At 57.7% G+C, this 20,282-nt stretch overlaps 2 protein-coding genes across 6 annotated transcripts in view; one reads left to right on the top strand and one right to left on the bottom strand.

Annotated features, from left to right (window-relative positions):
- Nucleotides 1-2,723, top strand: part of DYNC1H1 (dynein cytoplasmic 1 heavy chain 1) — a 61,094-nt gene extending 58,371 nt beyond the window's left edge. The window contains exons 73-78 of the mRNA XM_019983307.2: nucleotides 333-544; nucleotides 906-1,059; nucleotides 1,460-1,602; nucleotides 1,689-1,857; nucleotides 2,047-2,174; nucleotides 2,346-2,723. Of these exons, the coding sequence (XP_019838866.2) occupies nucleotides 333-544; nucleotides 906-1,059; nucleotides 1,460-1,602; nucleotides 1,689-1,857; nucleotides 2,047-2,174; nucleotides 2,346-2,474 (935 nt within the window). The 3' untranslated portion in view covers nucleotides 2,475-2,723. The remainder of the gene's footprint in view (nucleotides 1-332; nucleotides 545-905; nucleotides 1,060-1,459; nucleotides 1,603-1,688; nucleotides 1,858-2,046; nucleotides 2,175-2,345) is intronic.
- Nucleotides 2,724-4,598: 1,875 nt separating this feature from the next.
- LOC109575734 (uncharacterized) lies at nucleotides 4,599-19,783 on the bottom strand. Of its 5 annotated transcripts, XR_011562728.1 has the most exons (8): nucleotides 19,681-19,783; nucleotides 17,927-18,065; nucleotides 16,745-16,950; nucleotides 16,364-16,470; nucleotides 8,888-8,948; nucleotides 8,125-8,265; nucleotides 7,292-7,342; nucleotides 4,599-5,244 (listed from the first exon to the last, which is right to left on the bottom strand). XR_011562728.1 is itself a non-coding variant. In XM_070775753.1 (7 exons), the coding sequence occupies exons 5-7, from the start codon at nucleotides 8,230-8,232 to the stop codon at nucleotides 4,750-4,752; spliced, it is 654 nt and encodes a 217-aa protein (XP_070631854.1). In that variant the 5' UTR covers nucleotides 8,233-8,265; nucleotides 8,888-8,948; nucleotides 16,364-16,470; nucleotides 17,927-18,065; nucleotides 19,681-19,783; the 3' UTR covers nucleotides 4,599-4,749. The 5 variants fall into 5 exon arrangements, 3 of the variants coding, with proteins under 3 accessions (XP_070631854.1, XP_070631855.1, XP_019839579.2); XR_011562729.1 differs by lacking the exons at nucleotides 16,745-16,950; nucleotides 19,681-19,783 and adding an exon at nucleotides 19,485-19,663; XM_070775753.1 differs by lacking the exon at nucleotides 16,745-16,950.
- Between the last annotated feature and the right edge of the window lie 499 nt (nucleotides 19,784-20,282).

Genomic DNA, 20,282 nt, shown 5'->3' on the forward strand with positions numbered 1-20,282 from the left:
AACAGCTCAGCGCTGGACTCGGAGGGAGCTCTCTCTGGGGCCAGGACCCTGGGCACAGGCCGAGCCCGGGGCACTCAGGAGGCCACCTGCTCCCCGATGACCGTGGACGCGTGAGCCTTGGCGCCGTCTCTGGTGTCTGCGCGCAGCCTCGGTGCGGCCCCAGCGGTCGTGGCTCCACCCGTGGCGTTGGGCCTTCTCCCCGGCCAGCCTGCCCTCGGTGCCGTAGGGACGGGTGCCCGCAGGGCACCTCACGGGGCGCAGGGCCCCCGGGTAGACGCGCAGGGAGGCCTCCGCGCTCAGCCTGGCCCCCCCGCGCCCCTGCCCCCGCCCAGGTGTGGACATGATCAGCAAGATGCTGAAGATGCAGATGCTGGAGGACGAGGACGACCTGGCCTACGCAGAGACGGAGAAGAAGGCGCGGCCTGACTCCTCGTCCGACGGGCGCCCCGCCTGGATGCGGACGCTGCACACCACCGCCTCCAACTGGCTGCACCTCATCCCGCAGACGCTCAGCCACCTCAAGCGCACGGTGGAGAACATCAAGGTGGTGGCCTCGGGCCTGGGGCTGGGGCGGCCCTGCTGGGTGGGGCTGGGCCGGGCGGGTGAGTGCTGTCTCAGGGCAGGTGTGCGCCTGGGCCAAGCCGGAGGGCCCAGCCTGGAACGCCCGAGAGTGGAGGAGGTCAGTGACCCTCCGGGACGCAGGGGTGCTTCCCCGTCTTCACAGGGTGGTCCGGAGCTGCTGTGGTCAGGCGCCCACAGCTTCACACCGAGTCTAGTTCAAGGTCGAGTTCCGGCAGTGCTGCAAACCCAGGGCTCCCGAGGCCGAGTTACTGCCGGTTTCCTTCCTCTTCTCCGATCCCCCTCCCCGCTCCACCCCAGCCTTCTGTCTCTCCCTACAACCGTAGGATCCTCTGTTCCGATTCTTTGAGAGAGAAGTGAAAATGGGTGCCAAGTTGCTCCAGGACGTGCGCCAGGACCTTGCCGACGTGGTGCAGGTGTGCGAGGGCAGGAAGAAGCAGACCAACTACCTCCGCACGCTCATCAACGAGCTGGTGAAAGGTGGGCAGCTGGGGGCTCCCGGGAGCTCAGGAGGGCAGCTCGGCACTCACCCCGACCCCCCCGCCGGGCCCACACTCCCAGGACCTGGCTCCTGCTGCCTCACTGAGCATCTGCCAGGACCTTGCCTCGCGTCCCGCGGTCCCGAGTTCTAGGACCGAGGGAGGGCAGGGCGAGGCCCCAGGCGTCTCACCTGGCCGCACCGCCCGAGAGGGGGTGTCTGCAGCTGTGGTTCCTCGGGGCGGTCGTGCTCCCCCCTCACTCCCCCGGGGGTCACGCACACTGGGTGTGGAGCAGGTGTGGGGGTGCACCGGCCAAGGGAGGCCGTGGAGCCCACACGGGGGGCCCGCCAGCGCTCGGCAGAGGGGCTGTGGGCACTGACGCGGGCGGGCCCTCCCTGCAGGGATCCTGCCCCGGAGCTGGTCACACTACACGGTGCCCGCCGGCATGACCGTCATCCAGTGGGTCTCTGACTTCAGCGAGCGGGTCAAGCAGCTGCAGAGCATCTCGCAGGCGGCCGCCTCCGGGGGCGCCAAGGAGCTGAAGGTGCGGGCGGCTCTCCAAGGCCGCTGCGGGCCTGGGCGGGGGCCCTCAGGGGGAGGCCGGCCCTCACCCGCAGCTCTCTCCTCCAGAACATCCACGTGTGCCTGGGCGGCCTGTTCGTGCCCGAGGCCTACATCACCGCCACCCGGCAGTACGTGGCCCAGGCCAACAGCTGGTCCCTGGAGGAGCTCTGCCTGGAGGTGAACGTCACCACCTCCCAGGGTGCCACACTGGACGCCTGCAGCTTCGGGGTCACCGGTGAGCGGGGGTGCTCCCGCCCAGCTTCCCTCAGGCCCCTCTGCCCCGTCCCCAGCCTGCGGCTCAGCCACCGCCCCTCACGGGCTGCCTGCTAGCGGTGCCCGCGTGGCCGTGCCTGGTTAGTGCCCCCAGGCTGTGCCCGCAACAGAGCCCCCCGGGGTCCTGACCGCCCCACCCGCACCCCCACAGGCCTGAAGCTCCAAGGGGCCACGTGCGCCAACAACAAGCTGTCACTCTCCAGCGCCATCTCCACCGCCCTCCCCCTGACGCAGCTGCGCTGGGTCAAGCAGACAAACGCAGAGAAGAAGGCGAGCGTGGTGAGCGCCCCTTCCCTCCTCCGTGATCAGGTGACTCCGTGCGCGCCCCCTGGGCACTGGGGCTGTGTCCCCGCCGTGGCCCCCCGGGGGACTCGCACCGCTCCCTTCTCGGGTGGGCCCCGCCCCCGGGGCTGCCTCCCCTCGCACAGCCAGCGCCCCGCCTTCTCCCAGGTGACCCTGCCTGTCTACCTGAACTTCACCCGCGCCGACCTCATCTTCACGGTCGACTTCGAGATCGCTACCAAGGAGGACCCGCGGAGCTTCTACGAGCGCGGCGTGGCTGTGCTCTGCACTGAGTGAGCTGCCTTCCAGTCCCCTTGTGTGACAGTGATTGATACTTAACGTTATTCATTATGAAAGCCTACGGAAGGTTCACTGTTTAAAGTGTACGGACTTGTCAAGGCAACGTCGCTGGTGCGAGGCTGGAAGCTGCAGGACGTGGAAAAAAGCCGGACGGTTGGGAGGTGGAGCTGGGAGGGACCCAGGGCCGCGGTTCTGAGGGCCGAGGTGGGGCTTGTTTTATGAAATAAAACACTAAGCATGACTTGGCTCCGGCCTCTCGTCTCATCTCTGGCTTTGGGGGACACCCGGGAGCCCGCATGACTCCGGCAGCCCGGCTGGCCCGCCCCAGACCCGTGACGCGCACCTCCGGGGCCCAGCCATGGTCCCTCCGCAGGGAGCCCGCGGCCTCCGGGCTCTCCGTCCCCACAGTCCTGGGGTGCCAGGTGCGGCCTCCTGTGGAATGGGTTCCTGGTGCGTCCGGAGCCTCGAGAGCTCCCGGTGGCTGGGTGACTGGCCGGGCATGGCACCAGCCCTGCAATAAAGACCTGCTCGTCCTGGTGGGAAGCAAGCTCGGCTCCAGAGGGACAGCCTGAGGCCCCACAGCACCCCCTATCCAGCCTTGTCCCCCCAACCCCAGACAGCGGACGGACCGCAGAGCCAGAGCTGCCGCCCACCTGGCTCCGGGACGTGCCCTCTGGGGTCCCTTGGGGGGCTGAGCGCTGTCCAGAGCTGTGTTTGACTGAAAATGGGGGCCCATTTTGAATGCTTTCCTCTAAGCCAACAAATACAGCTTTTGGTGGCTCAGACAGTAAAGCGTCTGTCTACAATGTGGGAGACCCAGGAAGATCCTCTGGAGAAGGAAATGGCAATCCACTCCAGTACTATTGCCTGGAAAATCCCATGGACAGAGGAGCCTGGTAGGCTACAGTCCATGGGGTCGCAGAGTCCGACACGACTGAGCGACTTCACTTACTACTCATTCTCGTCACCCAGAGTATTTAGCAGTGCTACAGTCTCTCGCCCGGAAGCTGCTAACACCGAGGAGACCCCCCGGAAAGCCTGACCCTCCCGTGCCCACCCCATTTACAGTAGGTCCTGAGCACAGAGGCCTGTTGGTGCTGGGCAGGGATTCCCGGTGCAGGAGGAGGACCGCCGTCTTCAATGCCCCAAAGGCCTGGCTGGGGAGGAGGGGCCGCTGCAGCCGCCAGACCCTGGTGCCCGAGTGTCCTGGGGGTGGATGTAGGGCACCGCAGGCCCAGGACCCCACCAGGAGTGCCTGGGGCCCCTTACTTGCTGCTTCCCAGCCTCACCCTGATGTGAGCTCAGTCTAGGGGGTCCAAGGGGACCCCACCTAGATCACTCCTCACTTGCCTTTGCGGGGTCAGGCTGGACAGTAGGCAGAGCTGGCAGAAAGGGGCCCCAGAGGGGACCTGGGGGAGGGCAGACAGCACCTCCTGGGCACCCCTGCCCACCCAGTGCCCTGGAGAAGCCTCGGGGGTCCACCCCGGCCAGGAGGGACGAGACCACGCGCCTCGCCTCAGTGGACTTCCCTTTGTTGGAACCGTGTGTCCCTGGGCAGCAAACACAGCGAGGGGGACTCCGATCCTCCCTGCCAGGAAGGTCTTAAAAGGCTGCATGAGAAAAAGGAAAGCACCTCCACACCCAGCTGTCACCCCACTGGGGCCCTGATCGCAAGACACCGCGCTCAGCAGACCCTGTCCCCAAGGGGAGACGCAACCGGAGAAGCGGGTGGGGTGGAGCAGAGGGAGGCATCTGAGGCCAGGGCCGGCCCCAGGGCTGCTGGGAGAATCCCTCCTGCGGCCTTGCCTCCACCCCAACTGAGCGCCCCCCACGTTCCAGCTGTTCTCAGCGACCCCGGGAGCCGATTCCTCGGCTGCGTGTGAGGAGCTCTGGGGGAATGAGTCACAGCCAGGACCGAGGTGGACTAGAGGGCCACAGGCCCCAGCCTCTGAGTCCAGGTTTAAAAATACATACATATTTACTCAAGGGAATTCTCTGCGACTCAGGCCGGGGAGGTGGGGCCTTTCCTGAGCTGGAAACCATCTTAGCGCAGTGGTGGGGCCCAGAGGCGTTATTTACAACATAAACGAGTAACACGCGCATCATCCGCAGACCATCAGCTCCTGAAACTTCATGATACATTTCCATTGTTTGAACAAGAAGACACAAAAGGAGCCACATGCTTCATGGAAGCTTTTTTTGCTATGCTCATCAACGCTGTCCTCGCCTCCGAGGCCCTGGCCCATGTCACCTATCGCCCCGCTCACCTGATCTAGGCCACACACTGCTTCTTTCGCTTACTCTTCTCCGGCTCTGCAAGTAAAAGTTCCAGTTTCCTCTTGGAGAGGGCAAGCTTGGGCCCCCTGTCCCTCTCAGTCCCGAGTCTGGGGGGCGGCCGTGACCCTCTGGCCCTGCCCTGGGGTCTGACAGCCTCGGGGGATCCCCGGTCTTCCTCCATCATCCCCGAGTCCTCCGGGGGTCCCGGCAGCCGGGCCATCCTCCCCCGCGCCTCCAGGCCACCGGCCTCCGCAGGTTGCATGTCCACGTCGCTGGCCTCTGGGGCTGCAGGGGCCCAGCCTGTGGCCGTCAGGACCAGGACTGGAAGGTTCGCCAAGAGGGGGTCTTCTAAGCTCACGTCCCCTGGACCCCTGGACTTGAGCGTGTGCAGAGGCCCATCACAGTTTGCAGCACCCAAGGAGCAGCTGTTGAAATGACAGGAGGTGTGACCACGGGCGTCTTCCCAGTCAGCGTCGTAAGGATCTAAAAGCTGATGACAGAAGGGTTTCTGAGCCGGCGAGCAGGGGAATCAAGGAGAACACACGCCTTACACGCATAAGTAATTTCTTCCGTCATGGACCTTGGCAAATTGTGCACGATCTGCCCTGCAAATAAATCTTCAAAAATGCCTTTGATAAGGGCTTCTCTGGGGGCTCAATTGGTCAAGAATCCAATTGCCAAGGCAAGAGACATGGGTTTGATCCCTGGTCCGGGAAGATCCACACGTTGAGGAGCAACAAAACTAGTGAGAAGGCCCTGAGCCTGCGGCCCAGGCTCTGCGACAGGAGAAGCCGCCGCAGCGAGAAGCCCACGCACCGCTCTCCACACCTGGAGAGGGCATGTGTGCGGCAGCGAAGACCCAGCGCAGGCCAAAACACGTTTTAAATTATTTTTTAAATGCGTTTGATAAGGACTTCCCAGGTGATCCAGTGGCTAAGACTCCATGTTCCCAATGCAGGGGGCCCAGGTTCAATCCCTGGTCGGGGAACTAGATCCCGTGTGCCACATAAGCATTCACACACCACCATAAAGATCCCGCGTGCTGCAGCTAAGACCCAGGGCAGCCACATAACTAAATATTTTTTAATGCATTTGATAAATATCCCAGGAGCCTCCTAAAAGCCCAAGGGTGCCCCACTGTGCGGGTGTCTCAGCCCGAGCCCCATCGTTTAAAGCCCCCCTTCCAGCGCTGGCAGCCCCTGCCCACCACCTCAGTCTGAGCTCATGTTCCTGCTCTGACCCCGGTGAGGGCCTCGCTTGGGCCGCCCCGGGCCCCTGACCGGCCTGCATAAGCAGGCCGTGGAGCCTCAACAGCCTCCACCGCACAGGCCGCCCAAGGCGCCGAAGGAGGTGGAAGTGAGTCTCTAGAACAGTCACTGTTTCCAAGGTGCCCCGGGGGGTTCCTGAAGGCCGACCATGGGCCCATCAGGGCCAGGCGACACCCCAGAGCAGCCAAACGCCTCCCCCGACCTCTACCGCCACAGCCAACGGTGGCTGCAGAGCTTTCTGGACCCTCCTCACACCACCTAGGGACTGAAAGTTCTGTTTCTTACTCTCTTTCACTCCTGCCCCGGTGCTCTGGCTGGAAAGGTCTCTAGAGAAAGCCCAGGTGCCCAAGACCAGGGACGACCCCGTGCTGCACGGAGACCCTTCCAGACAGGCTCCAGCTGTGAGGACCCGCAACCCACACGACTCGACCTGTGAGCACCTCCCTCCCCGCTGACCCGCGGCCTCTGCACAGAGGGACCCCAGGCCGAGTCAGCAGGGGGACCCCCCAGGGGCCCTTTCCCTTGGGTGGTGACAACCCCCGAGAAAGCTCACTTGGTCTTTGGACAGCTGACATTCATTTACTCCAGAAGGAGAAATGAACGTAAACACCGTAATCTACTGGCAACCGTAACCATTGCGGGGCCAGAACCTGGTCAGCATCGCTGGAATTCACAAAGCAGACACTCGCTCTTGTGAGCCCACCCTCAGCAGAGCAGTGAGTGTCCCCGGGTGTGGGGGCGGGGGTGCCGTGAGGGCCTCACGTTGCTATAAGCCCACAGAATCTGTCCTGGCAAACCAAGAAACGCCTGGCCAGGCCCCCCAGTCACTGGTTTTGGGTAGACGGACTTAGCAGCACGCCCTGCTCTCCAGGGACACCTGGCGTCGTAAACCACCAGGAGGCCAGGGTTACCTACACCTGCGTGATCCCTGAGAGTGAATTTAATTTGCCTGAGATTCATTCTGAGATTGACTAATTGCAAACCCATGGTCTCCTCAATCTATCTTCCAGGCAAACTACATGAAGCCTTTTGTTCTTACTTAAAAACTTGAAAGAGGAGCGAACAATCAAGGTAAATGTCACAGTGAAGCTTTCTCTAAACTGTAGCCACGCCGCTGGGCAGGGCAGAGGTCACGGAGCAGGCCTGCGACGGCCTCCCGAGGAAGGTCTGCAATGCTGCCCTCGGCCTGGCCTCTGGGAACTTGGGCTTGGGGGCCCAACCGTCCCCAGAGACAGGAGCGGCTGCTGGCTGCCTCGTTCAGGGACGTACCTCTCTCCAGATGCCTTCAACAAAGTCCAGATGATTCTTCTTGTGACTGGCCTGGAAAAACAAGGGGTTTGGGTCATCCTCTCTAAGAGGGAGGGCGGACAGCAGATTCGTATTCAAGGGCAAGGATCCAGGGGCTCACTGCCCTGGCCAGTGGTCCTGTCCTGCCCACATTCATGGACGGTAGCCCGCGGTGGGTGGTGACAAGGAGAGCCCGCTCCCAGGAAGCTGAGCACAGGCAGGGACCCTCCTTCAAGAGTGTGTTTGTAGGACTTAAGATGAAAACCTGGGCCACTCAAGAGGGGAAAGCAGAGCCAGGAATGTGGCCAGGACAGAGACTCGGCAGCCCACCATCGCCCGGGAAGCCCCGGGAAGGGCCTCCCGGCTACACAGCACGGGGTACCTGTGCTGCACCCAAAGCCAGAAGATGGTGGAAGGTTCTAGGTCATCCACCCCAAACCCTCCCTTTGCAGACGCAGAAGCCGAGGCTCACACAGGGGCCAGGCCTTGCTCAGGGTCCCTGGGAAGAACCCAGGACTGGCATCCCATATTCCAGAACCTTCCCCTCTAACACCAGGCTACCGGGAAAAGCAACTCTTGTTCTTCATCAAAAGACAGACTCTCAAAGGACAGGAATTTGAACATTGCTAGTTGGCAGGGAAAGAAAAAACCTGAGAAGGTGATGCCAAGAGCCGCAGAGAAGACTAATTCCAAGAAGGGGGTGGGGTCCTGGCAAGGGCTCCTGCTCTCTCCGGGGTGGGTCCGAGTCTGCCCTGGCCTCCAGTCCCCTCCGCCCTCCCCACGTTGTCCCTGCCTCACCAAGAGGGGAGGGGTACCTTGAGGCGATGGAGCCTGTTTCTCTGCCTCTTCTGGAAGCCGGCCCTGGTGCTGGCCGTGAACGCGGCCCGGATGCAGCTGCGATGGCCGTTCCGCAGACCAGCCATGGCTCGGGGGCCGGGGGTGGACCTTTCACTTAACTGCAGGCACAGCTCAGTGGTTGCGAGGGGTGGGGGCGGGCTGACCACAGGGGCGTGGAGGGAACTTTCTGGGGCCCCGGAGCCGTTGGTCTCCCCTGGGCTGATGCAGATGTCACAAGTCAGAACTCTTTGCCAACGGGGTGACTGTGAGTGAGAGCTCAGCAGAACAAACCCAGGGAGTTTTCAAAAGTTTTTTAACTAAAAGGAAACCCACAGGCAGCTGGTGGCCTGGGAGGGCCGTGCGCAAACAGCACCTTGGTGAGGGGAAAGCCCCTTCGCACCCGGACACCCAGTCGTGTAGAAGCTCACGGGCGAAGTCACACGTCCTTGACACTGAACGTTCCAGGTTGGAGCAGGGAGGGGGTCACGCACTCAGCTCCCGTGCCCTCCCCGCTTTGGTTTGTTGTTAACAGATGAGAAAAATAAGCCCCGATTGTGGACAGACGCGCCCAAGGTGACAAACCCGGAGAGCACTCCCTCCCGCCCCTCCCCCAGAAGCACTAGGTCATCAAAAACATTTGACAGTTTTTTAAAAACCATGCAGCCCAAGAAGAGCAGAGAAAACATCCACTGAAAACAAGACAGATCATGGCGCGACTTACTGAGACGAGAGACTACACACCTCCGTGCTGGTTCATGTCACTTGCTTCCCTCCAGAATCCCGGGGGTCGGCGCCCTGGGCCCTGCAGGAAACACCTCTGTTACAAAGACGCACCGCCCACCACCCGTGTGCCCACGTGGTCGACTCAGGGGCCCCACACCAGACTCCTGGGAATACCAGTTCTGAGGCAGAAACAGGAAAAGCTACAAATCAGACCCTAAAGCACCATATGCATTAGCATTTTATTTATTTTTTTAAAGATGCTTACTTAAATTTATTTTTATCAGTTTATTTTTTGGCCATGCCACATGGCCTGTGGGATCTTGGTTCCCCAACCACGTATGGAACTGGGCCCCCCGGCAACAGAAGTACAGACAGGGAAGCCCCTCATTTTTTTTTTATTTTTTGGCTGTGCTTGGTCTTTGTTGCTACACGAGGGCTTTCTCTAGTTGTGACAAGCAGGGGTCACGCGCGGGCTGCTCGCGGCGGCTTCTCGTTGCGGAGCTCGGGCTCTGGGGCGCACAGGCTTCAGTAGCTGCAACAAACGGGCTCAGCTGCCCCCTCGGCACGTGGAATCCTCCCAGACCAGGGATGGAACCCGTGTCCCCTGCCCTGGCAGGCAGATTCCTAACCTCTGTGCTACCAGGAAGGAAGTCCCTGCATTTGCATTTTAAAGGCTAGAAAAGCTCCCGGTAAAGTCCAAAACTCCCTTTTTTCTTTTTCATATTAAGTCCATAAATTCCATACATTCGGATATCATTAGTTGTCCCCCAAAGTCATTTTTCTGTCCCAGGATCCCACCCAGGACACCCTATCACATTTAGTTAATGTCTCCTGAGCCTCCTCTTGGCCGTGATTGTCTCGGACGCCCCTGCCGTTGATGACCCTGACCGTCCTGGTGGGCTGTCCCTCAGCTGGGATCTGCCCCTGCTCTCCCATGCACACATGGGGTCCTGGGAGTGGGAGGAACACCTGACGTGAGGCGCCTTCTCCTGTCGAGGGCGTCACGGGAGGCGCCGTCACCCTGGCGTGTCCCATCGCTGGGCTGAGGCCGTGCCCCGCAGGCTTCCCCCGGACAGGGACCTGGTCTCACCGCCCCCTCCGTCCTGCCCTCTTTGGAAAGAGGGCCCTCTGTGGAGCACCTGCTCGCTCGCGGAGGGTTAGGCCAGCGCCCTCGGAGGGCAGCAGCTGCCTAAATTTCTCGGCTGGGGTGGTTTTTCTCCCACCTGTTGATTTGTTCATTGCTTGGCATCACCCACTCAATGGACATGAGTCTGAGCAAAACTGCAGGAGATGGTGAAGGACAGGGAAGTTCTCGTGCTGCCGTCCATGGGGTCGCAAAGAGTCGGACACGACTGAGGGACTGAACAACAACTGATTGCTCAATCACTGATTCATGTCAGCATGCACTCATTTAATTCTATATTTGTTGTTCTTCAGTTGCGTCCAGCTCTTTGCAACCCCACAGACCTCATCAGGCCCAGCTTCTCCGTCCTTCACCATCTCCCAGAGTTTGCTCAAACTCGTGTCCATTGAGTCGGTGATGCCATCCAACCATCTCATCCTCTGTCGTCCCCTTCTCCACCTACCTGCCCTCAATCTTTCCCAGCATCAGGGTCTTTTCCAGTGAGTCAGCTATTCCCATCAGGTGGCTAAAGTATTGGAGCCTCAGCTTCAGCATCAGTCCTTCCAGTGAATATTCACGGTTGATTTCCTTTAGGACTAAGTGGTTTCATCTCCTCGCTATCCAAGGGACTCTCAAGAGGATTGAGACTTTGTACTTCAGTCAGTTCAGTTGCTCATGTATGTCCAACTCTTTGCAATCCCATGGACTGCAGCACGCCAGGCTTCCCTGTCCATCACCAACTCCTGGAGCTTGCTCAGACGCATGTCCATCGAGTCAGTGATGCCGTCCAACCATCTCATCCTCTGTCGTCCCCTTCTCCTCCCACCTTCAATCTTTCCAGCATCTGTACTTGGGTTGTAATAAAGACGACGTCATTTATGTCGTCCTGACTTTGGCTGGAACTTTAGTTGGCTCCTGCGTCCCTCTAACAGGACCAACCCAAATTAATTTTGATTTCCAGGAGAATACACGCTGTGAGTTAGTTAGGACTCTCTATGGGCTTCCCAGGTGGCACTGGGGGTAAAGAACCTGCCTGCCAGTGAAGGAGACATAAGAGATGTGAGTTCAATCCCTGAGTTGGGAAGATCCCCCGGAGAAAGAGAGGGAAACCCACTCCAGTATCCTTGTCTGGAGAATCTCATGGACAGAGGAGCCTGGCGGGCTACAGTCCAGGGGTCAGAAAGAGTTAGACGCGCTCTCTAGGCCAAAGTGAAACAGGAGAGAGGGGGCAGAGCACAACCTTTGGAAGAGTGACATTGTCTGAGGGCTTAACAGAAGCTGATAAGAGTCAGTCACAGAGAGTCAAGACAGCAGACGATTCAACAACCCTGATCTTTAGTGCACGCTCAAGCTAGACGACACACCCAGAGATGCCAGGACCGGTCCAACGCAGACCATCAAAGGCCAAAAAGTGGGCGGTGGCCCAATTCCTGGAAATCTCTGCCCCCTCCCCAGAATGGTTGGAATGATCCTCCTCGCATAGCAGCTGCTCCTACTGGCTGGGCTCTGTTCCCCTACACACACACAGACACACACACAGACACACACACACAGACACACACACACACACACACACACACACTATATGTCACCAGGGGGATATCCTAAGGGGATGTCCAGGACCCCAAGGTCTCAGGGCCAGCGCCCCACTTGCTGGCCCAGCAGCTTCTCCAGCAGAGCAAAGATACAAATTCCCAACGCCCCAGGATTCTCCCCTCCCCCTCCCCGCACACCCTCACAGGTTACACTAAAAAGCCCTTATCATGCAGATCTACTGGAGAATTCTTTGAAACCAAACCTATTATTATTGAAGCCACAGGGTTACACAGACCCTGCAGTCATTCCTGGCCACTCCTTCTAGACCCTTCTTCTGGAGAATTCTTTGAAACCAAACCTATTATTATTGAAGCCACCGGGTTACACAGACCCTGCAGTCCTTCCTGGCCTCTCCTTCTGGACCCTTCTTCCGAGTCAAGGTCAAAGTGGGCCTCAGGCAGGCCCCAGCCCCAATCCCCACCCCGGCCCTCCCTGCTCTGCCCGGAAGGGGGCTCTGCCCCAGGACCCCAGGCCTATTGCAGCCACCGAGCAGCTCTCCTTGAGCCTCTCTGCAGCCACCCTCCCCTCTTCCTGCCCCAACAGTTCAGAGCCTCTGCCGAGAGACCACAACCTAACCCAACTGACAACTTCGGGTGGCCCCCCTCCGGGAGATGTTCGAGGGCTTTCTCTCCGGACACTTCCTGAGGAAGAGTTAGAAGTGACCCTCTGTGCTGAGAGCCAGCCACACAATTGCCAGTGCAAGTCCTGTGAGTCCCTGCCCACCCAGCATCTGCCCGCTGCACACACCTGTGTCTGCACATGGTTACATGCACACACACACCCATGCACACACACACACACACACACCTGTGCTCACACACACAGGCCGCACCCACAGGCCACTCCCCGCGTCCATCGGCCAGCACCACTCCTCTGGGCCCCACTGCCCAGCCTGCTCTAGGGTCCCTAATAGGTTCTTCCAAATTGACTCAGCCAAGATCAAATAGCTGATCTTTCCCCAGAATGGCCCCACTGGGGTCCTCCTAGCTCGGTGAAGCTACAACCTTCCCATCATATGACGACCCCTTTCTCCCAAGCCCCACATTCAGTGACCAACCACACGGATTGTGCTTCCCATGAGCCCAGAATTCAGCCACTGCCCTCCTTCCCTGACCCAGTCATTCTCTGCATCTCCTCACTGGCCTACCCAACCCCCAAGCCCCTCCGGCCCCTCACCACCACCCCCACCCCGCCCCTCACCTAGCCCTGCCCAGTCCTCAGCCCAGAGCAATGCCCTGCCACAGAGGAAGTCCCAGCCCTCCCCCAGCTCTCCCGTAGCGCCCACCGGGTCCCTCCCACCCCCAGGGCTCAGCCTCCCTTGACCTGCACCTGGCGGCCCCTCCCTTCTGTCCTGTCTTAGTCAGTCAGGCCCCTCTCTGCGACTGCCGTAGACAAGCTTCCCTGTCCTTCACTATCTCCCGTGTCATTCAGGTGCTAAGTCCTGTCCGACCCCTTGGATGGCAGCACACCAGGCTCCTCTGTCCTCTACTATCCCCCAGACTTTTCTCAGACTCATGTCCATTGAGTTGGTGATGCTATCTAACCATCTCATTCTCTGTTGCCCTCTTCCCTTTCTGCCCTCAATCTTTCCCAGCATGAAGGTTTTCCCCAGTGAGTCAACTCTTCTCATCGGGGGGCCAAAGTACTGGAGCTTCAGCTTCAGCATCCATCCTTCCAGTGAATATTCAGAGTTGATTTCCTTTAGGATGGAGTGGTTGGATCTCCTTGCTTCCAAGGGGCTCGAGAGTCTCCTGCAGTTACAAAGCCTCAGTTCTTGATAGAGACGCCTCACCTCCTGTGTGTTCATCTTCCGCGCCTTCACTGTCGGTTCTCTGGCTCACACACAGGCTGCGCATCTCCTGGTCTTCATCTCTAACCTTCTCTGTACCCTCCTTGCCTGTCTCCAGGCTCTGCAGTCCCTCCAACCAGCTCACACTCGCCCGGGCTTTTTACTGCTGTGTCCCCCAAGCCTGGCCAGTGCTCAGCGAGTGTTCCCGGGGTAAACCACACCTGTATGCTCCACAGAGGCCTCTCACCTAGGGTGTCCCAAACCAACGGCTCTCCCCGCAAGACATGCCCCTCCTTTCCTGTCTCCACTGAACCTAAAGGGGCTCCACCATCTTCCCGGACCCCTAAGCCAGGAACCAAAAAGATTCTCCTGGAAGCTGAAGAGTTGCTGGGCCTGGGACCAGACTTCCTGGGCCCCAAACCCAGGTCTGCTACCAACCCCGATGCAGGACTTCAGACGTCTAAAGGAGCTGCTCCTTGGAATCCCTGGCAGTCCAGTGGTTAGGACTTGGCACCAGCACTGCCAGGGCCCAGGTTCGATCCTTGGTTGGGGAACCAAGATCGCACAAACCACATAGCAGGCCAATAAAAAAACAGAGTGGCTTCTCCCGACTCACATACAAAACACAAACAGACCCAGAGACTCAGAAGACACAGAAAGCAAACTGTGGTTACCAAAGGGGAAGAGGGGGGGGACACATGAGGAGTTTTGAATGTAACAAATATTGTTGCTGTTCAGTCATGTCCCCTTTGTGATCCCATAGACTGCAGCACACCAGGCCTCCCTGTCCCTCATCCTCTCCCCGGAGCTTGTGCAAACTCATGTCCATCATGTCAGTGATGCCATCCAACCATCTCATCCTCTGTCGTCCCCTTCTCCTCCCGCCTTCAATCTTTCCCAGCATCAGGGTGTTTTCCAAGGAGTCAGTTCTTCGAATCAGGTGGTCAAAGTATTGGAGTTTCAGCTTCAGTATCCGTCCTTCCAATGAATATTCAGGACTGATTTCTTTTAGGACTGGTATGATCTCCTTGCAGATGAAGGGACTCTCAAGAGTCTTCAACACCACAGTTCAAAAGCATCTATTCTTCGGTGCTCAGCTTTCTTCACAGTCCAACTCTCACATCCATACATGACCACTGGAAAAACCATAGCTTTGACTAGACAGACCTTTGTTGGCAAAGTAATATCTCTGCTTTTTAATATGCTGTCTAGGTTGGTCATAGCTTTTCTTCCAAGGAGCAAGCGTCTTTTAATTTCATGGCTGCAGTCACCATCTGCAGTGATTTGGGAGCCCAAGAAACTAAAATTTGTCACTGCTTCCACTTTTTCCCCTTATATTTGCCATGGAGTGATGGGACTGGATGCCATGATCTTAGTTTTCTGAATGTTGAGTTTCAAGTTGGCTTTTTCACTCTCTTCTTTCACCCTCATAAAGAGGCTCTTTAGTTCTTCTTCACTCTCTGTCATTAGAGTGGTATCATCTGCATATCTAAGGTTGTTGATATTTCTCCTGGAAATCTTCTTTCCAGTTTGTGATTCATCCAGCCTGGCATTTCACATGATGTACTCTGCATATAAGTTAAATAAGCAAGGTGACAACATACAGCCTTGACGTACTCCTTTCCCAACTTGGAACCAGTCCGCTGTTCCATGTCCAGTTCTGTTTCTTCTTGATCTACATACGGGTTTCTCAGGAGGCAGGTAAGGTGGTCTGGTATTCCCATCTCTTGAAGAATTTTCCATAGTTTGCTGTGATCCACACAGTCAAAGGCTTTGACATAGTCAATGAAGCAGAAGTAGATGTTTTTCAAGATGGTAGGAGGGGCAAAATCGTGTTTAGAATCAAACTTCATACCCACCAGAGACACTTAGAGGCCGAAAGCAAAACCCTTGTGTGCACCAGACCCAGGGACAGGAGCAGTGACCCACAGTAGACTGAGACAGACCTGCCTGTGAGTGTCTGGGGGCCTCCTGTGGAGGCACAGGCTGGCAGCCGTCTGCCGCGGGGACAGGGGCTCCGGCTGCAGCACCCCCGGGACGCACGGCATGTCGCATGAGTCCTCTCGGAGGAGGAGGTCGCCATTAGCCCCACCATAGAGCCGCAGGGCAGACCACCCACAAATCGGAGATTAATTATGCCGAAGAAGTTCTTGCACTTTTGCAAGTTCTAGGGCGGACAACAGGTTTCCCAACCTGGAGATGCAGCAAAGGGACTGAGAACCCCCAAGAAATATAAGATATGCCTTCATGTTAAGTCACTTCAGTCATGTCCGACTCTTTACAACCTCAGGGACTGTAGCCCGCCAGACTCCTCTGTCCGTGGGGATTCTCCAGGCAAGAATACTGGAGTGGGTTGCCATGCCCTCCTCCAGGGGCTCTTCCCAACCCAGGGAGGGAACCCAGGTTTCCTATGTCTCCTGCATTGGCAGGCGGGTTCTTTAGCACTAGCACCACCTGCAAAGCCCGTAAGTCAACTACACTTCAATTTTAAAGCAAATGCCTGCTGACATGTCCCTTGTGGCCCAGTGGTAAAGAATCTGAATGCCAACGCGGGGGACACGTGTTCAAGGCAGGGGACACGTGGGAAATACGATCCCACACGCCTCGGAGCAACTAAGCCGTCACGCCGTAACGACTGAAGCCCGTGTGCACCAGGGCCCGTGCTCCACAGGTCACCCACTGCAAAGAGTGCCCACAGGCCACAGCTCAAGAGTAGCCCCTGCTCAGCAAAACCAGAGAAAACCCATGCAAAGCAATGAAGCCCCAGCACAGACATAGTTTTTTAAATGCCTGTTAACAAGGCAGAAAGAGGGAAAGGGGGCCTTCCCAATCAGTCCAAAGAGACTGGAGTGGCCTCCTCTCTGCAGCCCAGGTTAGCTGGCTCCCTTCTCCTCCCTGCCTGGACCTGCCCTGGCCCCCTACACTGGGAGGAGCGCCCTGGGGAACAGGCCAGCCTCCAAACTGGAGCCCCTGTGAAGGTTCCTACCTGGAGCCCAGGAGCAACCAGGAGCAGAGGCTGAAGAGAGAAGGCAGAGGTGAAGTCCAGAGGGCCGGCTTCTGAGAGCAGAGGAGTTGGGAGGGAGCGACGCTGGTCTGAAGAAGAGAACAGATAGGCAAAGTGGTCCTTGGCCAAAGAGGGGCTCAGCAAGTCTACTCTCAAGATCCGCCAAGAAGGGGAGAAGACACTGTGACCCTCCTCGCCCCCAGCAGGGGGTCCCACGGATGAGGCACGCTGGGGATGAAGGGGTCTGGGAGGCAGAACAGGGCATCTCTAACTTGGCCTCCGTGCTTTACTCAATTTTGCGTTTCTGCTTGAAAGGAAAAACACACTCAAAAAGCTCTCCCTTAACGATATTCAAAAACTAACCAGCAGTTCAAAGCAGGCATCTTTTCCTTGCAATAAAATTTGCCCTGAAAGATTTCCCAAGCTCCTCTTCCCCCTAAAGTGGTTTCTAAGGCATCACGGAAACGGTCTGTCGTTCCACGGGTGCTGGGTCTTTATGTCTCTGCCCACGTGAAACCAAGATCTGGGTCAAGCTTCGAATATCTGAGCACCTTTCCTGGACTGGGAACCTGAGAGAGCAAGAAGTCTTTGAAGGTCAAATTTCCAAAGATAAACTCCTGCACACACACACACATGTACACACACACACACACTGACAAGAAACAATCCTGGATCTGTACATCTTCCAAGGACACCTTCACAAGCTCAACTCCCATCCACTGCACCAGAGCAGGTGCTCAGGAAATACTATTGAAGTGTAATAAGCTAACGGGAGGCCAGAAGGCGGAACATTACCCCCTGCACCTCCTGGAACCCTCTGGGACTTCCTTGGCAGTCCAGTGGTTCAGACTCCTCGCTTCCACTACAGGAGGCATGGGTTTGATCCCTGGCTTAAAAGAAAAGAAAGGAAAAATGCACACTCCAAAGAATTACGTTCTGCCTAGTATATTCGGTCAGGTTCTTGGGAAGAGGCAGGGACAGTAAGACCTGTATTTTCACGCACAAACTACAGGGAAAGTTTCTTCTGTTTTTTTCCCTCTAGTGTTAACTGTTTAAATACATATTTATTTATTTATTTATGGGCGTGCTGGGTCTTCGTTGCTGCTCAGGCTTTTCTCTACTTGCAGCGAGCAGAGGCTGCTCTCTAGCTGCGGTACACGGGCTTCTCATTGAGCTGGCTTCTCTTGTGAGGCAGGTTCTAGGGTGTTCGGGCTTTGGTAGTTGCAGCTTCCGGACTCTAGAGCAAAGGCTCAGTAGTTGTGGCTCAGGGGCTCAGTTGTTTAGCAGCATGTGGAATCTTCCCAGAGCAGGGATTGAACCTGCGTCTCCTGCATTGACAGGCGGGTTCTTTACCACTGGGCCACCAGGGAAGCCCTCCAGCTTTAACTTTTAAGATGAACCCCGCTTCATACCACACTTGGTATTATTTTGACCAGACACTTTTGGGTGTAATTATTCTGAGATAAAGTCTTTAAAAATGACACTGGATTTTTTTTTTTTTTTTCATTTTGCAATCTCCTGTCTGAAAAACAGATCAAAACTTACAACTCCAAGACAATGTTGACCAAGCTGTAAAGGGAGAAGCAGTTTCAGAGGCGGCCACATCTCATGGTAACTTGTGTGTGTAGGTCGGCCTCTCCAGAGCTCCCAGGCTCCTCTCAGAATCCATCAAGGTCACCCAGTTCTGCACCCAAAATAAAAGAATTCCCATTCAGGCTGAAGGAACCCACAGAAAAGCCAGAGACCATCTGAGGTTTTCTTATTATAAATCAGTTTGTCTAGGGAAAACTACAGGTTAGAATAATATTTTATTTATTAAATAAATGCAGTTTTACATGCAGATATTAATTTTGTTGTTGTTTAGTCACTAAGTCGCGTTGTATAGTCAGTCTTGGCAAACCCCATGGATTGTAGCCCGCCAGGCTCCTCTATTCATGGGACTTCCCAGGCAAGAATACTACAGTGGGTTGCCATTTCTTCCTCCATCAGACCTTCCTAACCCCGGGATGGAACCCAGGTCTCCTGCTTCAGGTAAATTCCTGAATTCTTAGAATTCTCCTGTGGGTTTGGGGCAGGGGAATCTCCAGGCTGCTAGAGGTCCCAGGAAGGAGTGGGGTCAGCCCAAGCTCGCCCTCCCACTCGCACCTGCTCAGGGCTGGCCCAGGCCGCCCCACCTTGGCAGGGAGCTGCCGGTGCCCCTTCGCAACCCCTCACTCCACGCCTGAGGAGATGGCAGCGCCTCAGCCTGCACCAGCCCTGGGCAGGGGGGCTTGGGGAGGACAGAACAGCTCAGTTGGAAAAGGATCCGCCTTCAAGGCAGGAGACCCGGGTTCAATTCCTGGGTCCGGAAGATCCACTGAAGAAGGGAAAGGCTACCCACTCCAGTATTCTTGGGCTTCCCTTGTGGCTCGGCTGGTAAAGAATCCCCCCACAATGCAGGAGACCTGGGTCCGATCCCTGGGTCGGGAAGATCCCCTGGAGAAGGGAAAGGCTACCCACTCCAGTATTCTGGCCTGGAGAATTCCATGGACTAGTCCATGGGATCCCATACTCCATGGGATCACAAAGAGTGGGACACGAGCAACTTTCACATTGCTTCACTTCAACAGATATTTCTCCTTAAGGGGGAAAGAAAGGGGGCTCTCTCGGAGGCAGGGACCCCAGTCCCGGGGAGGAGGAACCATCCTCACTCCTCATACCCAAGATGGCTCCAAAGTGCTGGCTGGGCAGGGTGAGGAGCCGCCCACTCTCACTGTGGGGTTTCTTCACGCCCCGGAGTCAGGGGCCCCCACCACCAGGGGAAGGTCTCTTCACTCCCACAAGGCAGGGCCCACCTCCTCCCCGGGACTGGCGGTCCTCCCCTCACGGGGCAGGGAGCCCACGCAGGGTCTGAGCTCTGCTGTCTCGGGCCCCTCCTGGCCGCTGGGGCCTCTTGAGGCCCCGCCGCGACCTACCGCGGCTGGCGCGGCTTTAATGGCCCCCCTGCGCGGGCGGCAGGTGCGGGGAAAGGCGCCCCGTGCGGGGCGGGAGCGCCTGGAGGCGCCTGTGGCCGCCCACCTGCGCCCACCAGCACACCTGCGCCCACCTGCACACCTGCGCCCACCTGCCCGAGATCCGCAGCGCCCCGTGCGGCCTCCAGGAGCAGCGAGGAACTGGCTCTCAAGGGTGAGTCCGAGGGGGCGGGTTGTTTACTCAAGTCGGGGCCGGGGGGACCCTTGCTCAAGCGAGGCCGGGGCCGAGGTGCTGTTTATTCAGAGCAGCTGGGGTCGCAGGGCACAGCACTGTCACTGAAGGCCTACCTTCTGAATGGCATGTCCATTTTGTTCCCAGTGTGACCATCCACTGGGTAGACAAGGAAGGTCTTGCGGCCCGACCGGTGTGACGTCACAGACATCTCCATGACAACGCATCCTGCGCCTCTCCACCCGCCCGCGCCCCCAGCGCTCCGGCGGTTCGACCTCGCGGCCCCTTTGCGAAGCTCGTGTGAACCCGCTGAGCTAGGCTCCCGCATCCCGGCTCCACTCGCGGACACAATGTTGCCGCAAAACCTTGAGTGACTCCCCGGTGCTAGGGGATGACCCTCAAACCGTAACCCCACGTTCCCTGCCGGCGGCATCCAGACCTAAAAACCGCGCCTGCCCCCACCTCTCCTTCCAGATGCGGGAAGTTACCGAGATCCCTCCCTCCCAACCGCCCAGGGCTCTGACTTCTGCTGGAAAGGCTTCCCTCTCCTTGCCCCCACCCCTGACTTTTTATCCTCTTCCTCTTAGTTTGGCACCTCCTCCAAGAAACCTTCCTTAACCTGAAAGTCTTGGTTAAGAGCCATTTCTCTGCACTCTCACCCACAGCAAGCCAGACCAGCCTGTATAGAAGCTGCCTGCTGATTTCTACCTGGTTCACT

The sequence above is a fragment of the Bos indicus genome, chromosome 21, assembly GCF_029378745.1.
Source record: "Bos indicus isolate NIAB-ARS_2022 breed Sahiwal x Tharparkar chromosome 21, NIAB-ARS_B.indTharparkar_mat_pri_1.0, whole genome shotgun sequence".
Taxonomy (NCBI): domain Eukaryota; kingdom Metazoa; phylum Chordata; class Mammalia; order Artiodactyla; family Bovidae; genus Bos; species Bos indicus.